The sequence below is a fragment of the Falco punctatus genome (assembly GCF_963210335.1).
Source record: "Falco punctatus genome assembly, chromosome: 4".
Taxonomy (NCBI): Eukaryota; Metazoa; Chordata; class Aves; order Falconiformes; family Falconidae; genus Falco; species Falco punctatus.
In genome coordinates, this window is record NC_137583.1 from 70,821,677 (window position 1) to 70,834,436 (window position 12,760).

Here is a 12,760-nt window from a genome sequence, read left to right on the forward strand (position 1 = left end):
TGTTCCAAGGAGCCTGACCATACCACAGGAAAGTGATTTAATGTTCATAGTCTGTATTGTTAAGCCATTAAGCCTCCATCTAATTTCTCACCTAGCATTCATGCTTGACATTAATTTAAGCAAGGGAAGAACGGAAGGTCCAGGGACAACAGCTTAAAAATCGAGTTGACGTTGACAATAAGCTGGAGTGATTTTAGAGTGAAACAGGTTACAATAACCAAGCCTGCCCTTAAGGGATTAATAAATCCAATGCATCCCTGAGGGGCTGGCTGTGCGCGCAGCAGAGCAGGCCCCCGCCGCTGTCACCCCACACCCCTCCGGCGCTGCTGACCCCGAGAGCGGCCCTGGCCACGGGGCGGGGGGCAGCGGCCGCCCCCACCAGCACCCCCCCCGTCCGGCAGAGGGAGGGCTGCTCGGGGCGGGGGGCGCAGGGCCCCCTCCCGGCCGCCGGGGGAGGGGTGTGTGTGTGTGGGAATCACCCTCGGGGGTTAACCCCGGGCGGGGCGGGGCCGAGGGGGCTGCGGCAGCCCCGAGGAAGGGCGAGGGCGCTGCGCGGCGCCAGCAGGCGGAGGCGGGCGGGCAGGGTGCGGGCGGCGGGAGAAGGGGGGGAAGGGCCGGCGGGCGGCGCGGCGCGGGGCGGGCGGCGCGGGGCGGGGCAGGCGGGCGGGCGCGCGAACAGGGCCGGCTGCGCAGAGAGAGCTCGCGCCAGGGCCCCGCGAGCCGCTGTCACGCCCCCACGCGCGCGGCTGGCCCCGGGCACCCCCCTCGCCCTTCCCCCGCAGCCCCTCGACTGCGCGAGCGCCAGCCGTTGCCGGGGTACGTAACGTCACGGCCTGCGGAGGCGGCGATTGGCCAGGCGGGGAGCGCTCCCCCGCCCCCCGTGGGACTCGCCGCCGGCGGGGCCGGGCCTGTCTCTTTCCCCCTCAGTGCGGAGCCGCCGCCGGGCCGTGCGCGGCCTCCGTGGCGCCTCCCCGGCCACGTCCTCGCCGCCGCTGTCGCCGGGGCGGGGGTCATGGGCTGCCCGCGGTCCGCGCCGCGCCTCCGGCTGCTGCCGCTCCTCCGGCTGCTGCCGCTCCTGGCGCTGGTGGCGCCCCGCGCCCGCGGCTGGGACAGCGGCGACCTGGAGCTCTTCGACCTGGTGGAGGAGGTGCCGCGGAACTTCTACGACTTCCTGGGGGTGCAGCAGGTGAGCGAGGGACAGGACCCCCGCCCGCCGCCCGCGGGCGCTGAGGCGCGCCTCCCCCGCCGCCCCCTGCCCCGATCCCTTCCCGCGGGCACGGGCCTCGCCTGTCACCGCCGTCCGTGCCGCCGCCGAACATGGCTGGCTGGCCCCCGCCCCGCTGCCCGGCTGCTCCCGGCGGCACACGGGCGCTGGGCAGGCCGCCGGCCCCTCGCCTTCCGTCTCGCTCGGCGCTGTCACCCGCCTCATGCCCTGGCACGCGTGCGGCTGCCCCGCTCTGTCGCCGCGGTGCGGGCCCCCTCCCGTGCCCCGCTCCCGGGGCTCAGGGCAAGGTTCCTGTCCCTTCCCCAGCTGCTCCCTTCCCTCTCTCTGTAGCAGCTCCGCTCTTCTTCGAGTACTGTTTGTTTTCCTATCCTTCTGGACCCACCGTATATTAATCCTCCTTTTACCACTGCACCTTTTTGCATTCCTACTGCTTGTTGCTCTATTTTTTTCTCCAAATGCATTTACAGCTACACAGAAATACCTTGTGGGCTTCTTCCACTTCACAGACATATGCTGGGTATCACTGTTTCTCATCTTTCCCTCGTTCTGCACAGCTGCTGGTTCCTTATCTTCTTAAGATTGTGCATTGCCATGTGTTGCGGCTCCTGTTTTCTCTCAGGCATGCCATGTGGTAGACTGTGACCCTTTGCTATGGTAATGGCTTGTAGATAGTTATATTTGTTTACTTTCCCTGTATCTTGGTTATTGTGCATGGTTTTCACCTCTGTTTGCTAGGCAACACTTGGAGATTATCTTAAAGCATTTACTCTGCACCTCTGGTTAATTTTCATGCACATGTAGTCCAGACAGGCACTACTGTTCCAAACACTTTCATCCCGTTTTAGATGTGGTTGCTGGCTTCACTGCCACTTGGCATCTCCAACTTGTATCACTTGTCCAGGCTCCCACTTGATGGCTGCCTTCATCTCTAGATGCTCTGCTCTCTGTGTGTCTGATCTTGCTTGATCTCTCTTCCTGCATCTTATCAGTTGTCCTTTTGTCTTTTTTTTTTTTTTTTTTTTTTACCCCAGTTGGGATTCCTGTCCTGAATAAATACGCAGTTCTTTATGATCTGCTACTTCACCCAGAGTCACCAAAAGACATTTTGTTCTTTGTCTTCTAGCACCTCTACATTCTGATGAGTGATCCTGCTATTTGAATGGTTTCCCTGACAACCTTAAAGTTTATCCTGAAGTAGGTTTTGAGAATAATAGCTGTATTTTCAAGTACTTTTCATTAGGGCCATGTCTGCAAAGAGAGGGAAGGTGACTGCAATATGCAAGGGTCCTATTTTGGAAACTGCTGGGTGCAGCTGTTAATGGTAGTTGTGGGGTTCTGACTCAGTTTCATCTTTCTTGTACTCCTTTTCAAGCATCTGGTGTTAAATACTAGGGAATACTATCACACATACAACACAGAAAACACTGCTACCCAATTTTCATGAGCGTAAAAATCTAGGTTTTATTTCCTCAAAGGCAATTTTAGTGTTACGTAACCTAGGAATATAACATTTTGTTTCAGTTGGTGATGTTCAGATATGGTATCCAGCTCTTTGTTAGTAGCTTTCACAATCCTTTTTTTCTAGGGCTCAGTCTGTGCCTTGTGCAGTATGTTTGGCAAAATATAGTGGTACTTTTGGCAAGCAAATGTCCTGCTAGTTCACACTTCTACTGTACTTCTAATCTTAATGGAGAACTTGAATCACTTGCAGTGTGTGAGCAGGGAAAAGTTGGTGAAACTGCAACACAAATGAAATGAAGTTTTGTCAGTTAAAAGTATATGCTGGTCACTCATAATGTCGTTATAGTCAAGACTTTAGGTGAAATTGTATTGAATGCTTTGCACGTGCAGCAGAATATACCTGTGAGTACAGTGATGGAATATATAGTGTTGAAGTTGAGCTTCAGTAGAAGTTTGTAAGTGTTGGAAGATGCTGTGTAGGTTTACAGGTTCTTCCATGCTATATCCTTTTTTCCTGCTGCTTGCTTCTCCAGCTCTAACCTATACCTGGAGCTTCAAAGAAGATACTGGAGCACAGGGTTCTGACTTGCAGTGACAGCTGCAGCCATTTAAGTTACCAAATGAGAAGAGTAACTGGTCATGTAACAGGGTCAATGGAAGTGCCAAATTTCAGGTGTGCTGTATCCTGCCTTGGATGTCTTAACACAAAGCTGCTTTTTACCGCGATGTCTCTATGTGCTGTTGGCATGTAGAGCTTACTGGTTATTTTGTGTGTCACTATTTTAGCTGGAATGCCTTTGACTAGAATGCTGTGATTAACTTTTTGTAGTTCTGGTGCTTGCAGTTTTATTCCCTGTGCTCGGCTATTTTTCTTGGCATTTTAGCACAACAGGGACAGTATGCGTAACAATAGCCTTTGGACATGACTCTTGCATTCATCGAAGCTTGCTTTCTCCTACTCCTCCCCTCCACATTCCTCTTGGTGTCCATTGCCTGGTATTGTGTCCTGATAATCACTTCTTCATGTACTTCAGGGGGAGGGAGTACTTCTCCCTTATGCAGGATGTAACTTATGTGTCTGAGAGGTGGATGCTCAACTGTGTTTGTTAATGGTAGTATATTAGGGCTGCCAGATTTCTTCTAAACATGTCATCTTGTGTTTTGAAAAAATATAGGGAATGACTCCAATGCTTCCTTAAGGCATTAAAGCAGCTCTTAGGTTTTGTTGGGAAAATTTGATACTGGCTGCTTGTTGAATGTCATACATGATGTCAGAAGCTGATGTTGACCTCAGTTGACAAGGTGCAGAAGGCATTGTGGGAGGTTCTGTAGCTCTCTAGCATGCTTTGATGAAACCTCTGGCTGCTGGATTTTTTCCTGGAATTGGAAAGGAATGATCTTGTTTTGTTGCTACTCTATGCTTGCAAGAGTAAGGGTTTTAAGTTTTGTCTTTTCAAGGGTCTTGTGGAAGCCTCCTGGCGTTGTCAATTAACTGTCATCCAGCACTGGCAGGGTGTTAGGTTTGAAGCTGCTGTAGTGTTTTCCAAGATTGGTGGCTGAGATAGAGCATGATCTAATGAAAGTGATTTTTGTTGTGAATATGGAATGACAGAGGAAGAGTAAGATTGTGACTGTCTCGACTGTTAGAATAACTGTCAGCGCTTGGCTTCAAGGAGGGGTTGGCTGAGAAATGTGCAGGTTATCACAGAATGGTTGAGGTTGGAAGGAATCTCTGGGGGTTATCTTGTCCAACCTCAAAGTGTTAGGGCTGAGAACAGAGATTAAGAAGTATGTGATTTTTATATAAGGACTCGATCTATCTATTTGTTAATCTGTCTGATCTAATGGTAACAGCGTATATAAGTTTTGCATTGTTGTTACTATTGCTGTTCTGAAGAATTTGGGAATTGCTCTGCTTTCCTGTTTCTTTGATGGTTCTTAAATTGGTGATGTGATTAACTTGAATGGCTCATTTAAAACATTGCTGTTCTCAAGAAATTTGACCTAGCAGAATGGGGAGATAAGAACCTTTGGCTTAAGGAGAGATTACATTTCGATGTCCCCAGGTGGTTACTGAAGAAAGTAGAATCATAAACTCCTGACAGATCAGATAAAATAATAATTTCAGTAATCACTTTAGTATAGCCAGTTTGAAACTGACAAGGGCATCGGGACCAAAGAGTATTCATCTAAAAAACTCATGTGAAGCAGCAGAATTAAACCAGAGGCTATGCAGACTCAGTTAATAAAATTGCCCTGTTAACCTGAGAATGAGAACATGTGAATGTGATGTCAACTTTTTGGAAAAAATCCAGGAAGATCTGGGGAGCTACAAGCTTGTATGGTGGAAAAACTGATCAGGTTAATTTCATTGTCTCTGGCAGCTTTCAGTTGCTGATACCTGCATAAATTTGATATGCTCTGGATGAATCAACTTGGCATCAGTTGAACCTGTGGAACTTCTTGCCAAAATACGCTTTTGGTTAGAACTGTTTATATGGCTTCAAGGGGGATTACCTGCTCCTCTACTCTTTTTGGCTTGTAGTAAGGAAGGCACTACAGGCCTCTGGATGTCTTCTGAAACTTTGTGTTAGGGATCTTGGATACAAGGGATCCAATCAAGAAATTTTTAGGAAACATTTGTGAATATGTGTTAAAATGCAAGAGCTGCATTGCTAGAATTGGCCAGTGCAGAGTAGTATGTTATATATTGGTTAGGATCAAGGAATTTCTGAATAAGGCTTTGGTGTCTACCGGTAATAAGGTAAGGGAACAGGTTTGCATTAACAGTTCTGCTAGGTCTGTGCAGTGTATGAAAGCAAATGCAGAAAGTTTCTCCAAGTGCCCTTTGATGTAGTAGAAGAGGCCCTGGGAGCTCAGGTTCCTGAAGGAGGGTTACCACATCGGTGGCTGTTGCTGGCCAACACTGTGGATAAATATATAACCCCTCAAAAATATTGAGAGAGATGTTATCTTCAGTATTGGCTTATGCCTTCCTTGTGGCACATGATACTTATTTTGAACCAAGCTCTAATGCATTTGTGCGGCTTTACTGTAGAGAGCTAAGAGCACTGGATTTGTGTCATTGCTAGATGATGGGTTTGCTAGATGCTGCTGCAGTACAAAGTCAGAACTGCATGTACAGAATCTGAGTTTGGTCTTGCAGCCTGTGAGACACTGGTATGTTAGCAACTCCAAGAAACTGCAAGATGTGAAAACCAAGGAGTCAGGTTTCTTTGGCTGCAGGAAGCCAAAACCTTTCTAGATGAGCTGGACATATTGAGCTAATAGGTACCTTTCAAGAACACTGGAACAGAGGAGCTGTGTGTACCTTGGCAAGTAGCAGGGTCTGACAGAGTTGCGTCTGTAGAATGTAATGTCTGGTGGTGTCCATACTGTTTGCATTTCATGGGTTTTGTTGTTGTTGAACTAAATCCAGGCTGGCTGCATCGACTAAATGCCCGATTGTGTTCCAGTGTGCTGTTTGCGCTCCTGGTTTTACATCTTGTAGTTCAGTTCTGTCTAAAAGGAATCAAGGACAGCTTCATGATATGCAGTGGGTACAATAAGGAAGTATGCTGTATACGTGCACTCCTGATCTGCACTAGAAAATTAAGGTAAATGCACGTCTAAGACTATAGTTTATAGTAAATGGCTGATGCTGAATTTCACCTGTTGGCATAGCCCTAGAAGAAGCTTACCAGGAATTAGCCCCACAACACATTGTGTGGCTTTTATGATATTACAAGGTGCTGTGGGACACTTAAGAAAATTCTCAGTAATATGTATTTGCATAGTCTGTCTTATGGAAGTGTATTGACTGATGACATGCGATGCATACATCACTGCAGTTCTGAAGTTCTGAATTCGTATGTTATATAAGTAAAGTTCTTGGATATAGATTTGGTAACCTACTTTTCAGAAAGAACAGCAGTCTGAAGCTGTCAGTGTTCTGTTGTCTGGCACTGCCATAATTCTGGCTTTGAATGGGTTGCTGTCCATTAAAAAAAAAAAAGTCTAGATGAAACTCAGCAGTTTGTTTCTTCTTCCCAGTGACAAGCTGGATCACATGCATCACACTCCAAAGACTTACTTTGGTTGCTCTTCTTACACTTAAGGCTGTTCTCCTCCCTGCTGCTTTTTAAGGTCAACATATGTGGGTGCAGCGTTACTAAAATCATGGAGTGTGCATCATCTGCAAATGTTTTAGAGAAAATCTAGGTTGGTGATACTGCTTCAGTCTTCCAAACTTTGGAAGAGATAGTTTCACATGCATGCAATTGTGACATTGCTTTTTCAGATGATTGTATCAGAACTGTGAGCTGTAGGCTTTTCTTACTTTGTTTTGTAAGATTATTTTGTCTTTGCATGACAAACAGGATATTTAGTGTGACCTTTGAAAGTCTTGTGCTGTGAAGTGACATGGAGCCATGTAGTAGCTTGATATCTCAGTTACTCATCTTTGAGGGATCAAAGTTATTGGCCTAATGATTAGGCAGTTAGACATGATGTTTAAGTCTGTTTCATGATTGTTTTCTACTCATTGTTAGCTTTTAATGCACTGTCAAATGCAGCCTCAGAGTTCTTGGTTGGAAATACGTTTCAACTTTCTTGCTCCAAACTGTCAAAATAATTAACTCCTATAATACACAACTAGGTGATATTAGTAGCAGACCTTTATTTGGACAGTGAAGGATTTTAGTAATTCCTGAAACTGTATTTCTTTTTAAGTGGTGGATGAGGGAGGGGTTCTTCAAAATTGTTTTTTTGACTTTTAAGAATTGGATTCTGTTCTGGCAGTTAGAGCAAAAAAAGCCCATCAGAGCCCCAAGATATACTATCAGCATTGAGGCAGTAGTAGACTCCATTGCACTAGTTCAAACAAAAATAGCATTAGAAAATCTGGATTTATTTCTAGTGGCTTTAGCTGTAATCTCCGTTCATTACATACAAGTAATTGTATGGTTTTTCTCAGTATGTTACTAAGACATAATTCTGCATCCCTTCATGGTTTTAAACTTCCTGTTTGAGTCTGTTATTTATAAGTTATACATGGAAGTAAGATTTCCAGCAGTTCTGGAAACTGCTTTTCATAAAAAAATGTAAATTTTTTCAATAATGTGAAGTTATTGTTGAGATTATTCACGTGGATCCTTTAGAATGAAGTTGTTCTGAGTTATAGTAGTTGACTTGCTCGCAAGAGTTGCCACCGAGAAGCACTTACGATAACTGCTTAGATTTCTAACTAAGGAAATGGGTTTTCAGGTGTGGGGTTTTTTTGCTTTTTTTAAGTGCTGAACTTGTAGGTAAGCTGTGGATACATAACATAACTCATTCTATAAGTGCCCTGACACGTACCATGTATGCATATCATTCCCTGATGTTTTTGTTCACAGTTCCTGCATTTGAAAATGATCAAGACATGTAGACTTGTAAAACTTGTATTTTCCATAAAGATAGGTTTTCTGTATTGTTCCCTATTAAATTTCTGCTTGGATGTTGTCCAAGGAGATCCATGTTTTTTTGCTTTCATTGTTGGCTCCTTTCTTAAATACGGAAAAGTGTTTCAGAATTGACCGTTGTAAGTAGTTTTAAATACATTTACTGTTAACTTTCCCTGACAATTCATTCATATAATACTTCCCTGGTTTCTTTCAGATTATATTTTTCTTCTTTCTTGCTGTGTAGAAGGACATATGGCAATAGGAAACCACTGTGTTTGGGAACCCAAGGGAACTAACAGTATGCAAAGTGCTGTAAAAAGGATAAAACAAGCAGTGTTTAATGTTTTTTTTCTGTCTGCAGCAGCAATAATGTTTCAGCTCTTCCCTCTGTTTCCTACTTCACTTAGCCTTTATGAATGCATCCATAATAGCTTGATCTCAAATTCCAGAAATAAAAATGGGCTACTTCTCTTCCTAGAAATGTTGTTTGACATGTAATTCACTGAGGGGAGTGACCAGATTCTTGGTGAGGAATGGTAGGCGACCTGTGCCGGTGGCCTCTGGTGCTTACACAAGGATGTTTGTTTTATGCTTGTTTCAAACACATTTCCTTTGCTGAAGTTCTCATGTATGTATCTAAACCAGGCACATACTTAATCTAACGGTTTTGTAAATAACTTCCCACTGGGCTTTTTACTGCTTGACTGCTGTGGATTGTGGTCATCATGTTTGGAGTTGTGTAAAGAAAAATCTTAGAGGCAGCTTAATTTCATTCTCTTGAATGATAAACCTGTTATGCTCCATCTAGAGTCATTTTACAATTAAGATTAACACGGTTTTCTCATAAGATCTAGAGAAAACTGTAGCTTTAAGGGAGGTATTTGGAGGTATCTTTGGTGCTATTTAAACTTTAAGTACTTGTTAAAATTTAAAAAATAAAATGAAAATTAAGCATTTAAAATGTTCCTTAGTTGGGTTGGTGGTTCTTGTGTTCTCAGCAGAGCCAGTAACAAAGGGCCTGCGGTGCTGTTGTGCAGCTGAGCCATTAAGGATGAGAGTATAAGCAATGACAAAGGTTTTCATCTCCAAGAATAGGTCTGATATACATTAATTACCTCCTTTTATTCATTTTAATATCTGAAACGTTTTGGTTTTCCACAGCATCCTAGTGGGCTAAAGAAATTAATGCAGTATATGAAAACCTTCAGTTTTGCTTTTGATTTCCTTGTTAGTATTTGTGCTTTTGCTTAGCTGTATGTTGTGCCTGTGAAGTTTGCCTCTCAATTTTGGTTCCTAAACAGTAGTTTGTTGTTGTGTTTTTTTTTTTTTTTTTTCTTTTTCTTCCTCCTGCAGCCTTAAATTGTTGGTTTTCCCTAAATTCTGAGGAGATTTGGGGTTTCTGGTTTTCTTTTGCTTCTTGCTTGTTTGGATGTTATTAGTTCTGTATGAAAGTTATTTGTAAACTTACATATGTGGCAATGTGTTGTGCATGTGGTATATGTTAGTTATGCAAACAGTAATACAGTTTGAATGTAACACTTTAAAGCAGGATTCTGTATTACTGGGCTCTCATGTGATGGATTGCTTAAATGCACATTTCTTAAATGACCTGCCTTGCAGGCCTTACAAACTGATCTTCCTGATGTCAAACAAATGAGCAGTGGAATGAGAAATGAAGAAAATTCATAAGCAGTCCCTCATCTTGCTAGATCTGAAATTCTTCCTTCTCTGTGTTAAATCTTGAAAACCTGTAGAGGAAACCAGAAGATGCATACGAACTGTTGAAAGAAAGTCACTCTGCAATCCATCTCTGACTAAAGAGAGAAGGAAGAATTAGGGGGAGTGTTGCTTTACACGAGCTGTAATACTGAAATGCTGCTGTCTCCAACACTGAAGTGCTTTTGCTTGTTGAAGGAAGCATTCAGGCTAATGAGGGTGAGAAGGCTGTGAAGTATCCTTATTGCACTGATTTGGGGTGAACAGCTTCTCCTTTAAAGGGAAATAGTTGTTTTTACCTACCCCTGATAATATTGCAAATGATTCTATAGTCTGATCAATGTTTCATTAAATTTCAAACTTATTTAGACTAGCTTTTATATTTAATAATCACCATTTCATAGTCATGGTTCTTATTGTGTTATTTTATGGGATATAAATGCTGTGATGGGAGAGTAGAAGAGGTGTATGCCATTTAATTTTGTGACAGTTTCCAGTTGTATTAGTAATTGCTTTACTGGATGCTGTGTCTAACAGTGGCTACTGTAATGTTACAGTAGGAAAAAAGTCTGTAAAATTCCATCCTGTTTAGAAGCTTCTTCCCATTTCCTATTAGGAATTATTTAAAATCTTATTCAATGGAAAGGAAATCTTACTCAATTCACTTCTTACAGTGGATTAAATATTTGAAATAAACCTGTTTTCCAACCTGAGTCTACCTATCTGTTGAATAGAAAGTATTTTTTCTGTCAACTTGTAACCTGTGTGGTTTGTAGTTTCTGTTCTACTGAATATTTTCCTCTTTCTCTTTCTGCTGCAGTAGCTTTTCAACACTATAAGCTACCCCAGCAACATTCAAAACAAAATAATGAATTTGAATGTTGGACTGTATCTGTTGAGAATAGTATTTGTTTCAACGGATGACATACAGATGGAGGGTATCAAGCAGTCAGTTGTCTCTTGCATCTTACAATCGTGAAAGAACAAACTTTTTTTGTATGTGAGTTATATACTACATTTAAAAATCAGGTATAACTGACTTAGAGTCACGTTCAGTTACGTAGTACAGAGGTACCATGCTGGAGTGCACCAGTAGTCCATTTAGTAAAAATTTCTGGTCTTTGTGTTTTCTGGTTGAGTGCTTAACCAGGAAGCTGTGTTACTCTTGAAAAGGACCAAATAAAAATAAAAAAAAAAAATAAGAAATCCAGTCCTCTGCTGGACAGATGGTAACTCATTGATAGGTTAGTCTGACTTACTAATTTCCTCACTCATGTTGATTTGTGCCTTTCACACACCTATAGTTACCTTTCTTACCTACAAATGTATATTATTTATAGGCACCTTAATTTTCTGATGGAGGTACAGACCACATTGATTAGCGAGCTTAGATTTAAGGACAATAGCTGAAGCAGATCAGTAGCTTACTGGTTTCCAGGGTCCTGTGATTCATTGGTTGAAAATCACTGTCTATCTCTGTGCAGTTAGATATTCTTTTGGTCCCTGGAGATACCTACTTCTGTTTCCTTGTTAAATGGTTATCTTTTCCTCAGTGGTGTTGTGCAGTATGGCTTCTGAAGAGGATTTATTTTTTTAAAATGTTATTTGCAGTTGAGAATATTAAACACCCTTGCCTTGCCTTGTCTTGATTATAAATGTTTAATAGTAGTGTAGTATTGTGTCTCAAGCAATGGATCCTGGTTCCCGTAAGGGCCTGTTTCCATTCCTGAATCATCTTGGTCTCCAGTTAGGGCATTCCACAAGCTCCTTGGATGCCTTCAGGGAGTGCTGGATGCTATCAGTGTGCTCTGGCTGGTTTCCATTCTGGTTTCTTATTTATATATTTCCATATAACCCTTGCACTTCTTTCTTAAATAAATAAAAATAATAAAGCCAAAGGCAATAGATGGTGTTACCTGGGGAGAGCATGTGAGCATAGCCATGTTTTGCATTCCATTTGCCCCCCCTGTACCTCTCAGCCTCCACAGTTTTTGATCAGTAATGTTAAAAGGTGCATTCCTGGTGATGCCTTTTGATGAGATGGTGCTGTACAGCAGGTTTGGAGAACTGTCAGCAGCAGCGTGTGTTGGATTGCTTCATGATTTGTAATTGCCAGCTCCAAGCTCTGCTCTCTGTAGGCATGGTTTAGTAAGGCAAAAGTCTTGTCCGTGCTGAAATGTTTTCTCGGACTTTTTTTTGCCAAATCACTTGGTTTGGCATTTCCTTGCTAGCATCTGGTATCTGTCCAAAATGTATGGTGTCACCTACGAACTCTGAGCTTTCACTGTATGCTCTACTCATCAGGTTGTCATTGAAAGTGCCGAATCAAGCTAGTTCCAGTACCAATCCCCCAGCAGGAGACCTTTCAGCTGCCTATTCTCTGCCCCGAAACCTGGCCATTAAACCTTGCTTTTTGTATCCTGTTAATTAATTTTCTAGTTGTAAGACTCTTTCTTCCCATCCTGTGGCAAGTTAGTTTCTTTGATGGCCTTTGGTGTGGAACCTTGTTAAAAGCTTTTTCAAAATCGGACTGTACTGTGTCTGCTGGAGCTCTGGACCTTCTCTGTCTGTCCTTACTGATGCACTCTGACTTGGGTGGGTTGGTGAGGCGGGGTTTCTTTTTGCAGAAGCCATGCAGCATCTTTTCTAACAGACCATGTTTGTCCCTGTCTACAGTGACTTTATTTTTATAGCCCCTACTGCCTTTAGTAAAGATGGATGACAGACTTTCTGGTCTGTAATTACCAGGATCTCCTTTTTTCTTTTTTTTTTCTTTTTTATTTGGTGTGTGTAGGGGAATCACGTTGGCAGCCTGCCATGTCCCTGATAGCAGTTTTTTGCAGTACTGGGTTACCTTCTTCACTTGCAGGTCTACAGCTTTGTGTATCAGTTTCGTTCAGCAATCTCAGGTGAA

The 12,760-nt window shown here is 43.3% G+C and overlaps 1 protein-coding gene across 1 annotated transcript in view; it reads left to right on the forward strand.

Annotated features, from left to right (window-relative positions):
• Positions 1-867: 867 nt before the first annotated feature.
• DNAJC1 (DnaJ heat shock protein family (Hsp40) member C1) overlaps positions 868-12,760 on the forward strand; it is a 113,219-nt gene continuing 101,326 nt past the window's right edge. The window contains exon 1 of the mRNA XM_080382354.1: positions 868-1,186. Coding sequence (XP_080238480.1) covers positions 1,013-1,186 — 174 coding nt within the window. The 5' untranslated portion in view covers positions 868-1,012. The remainder of the gene's footprint in view (positions 1,187-12,760) is intronic.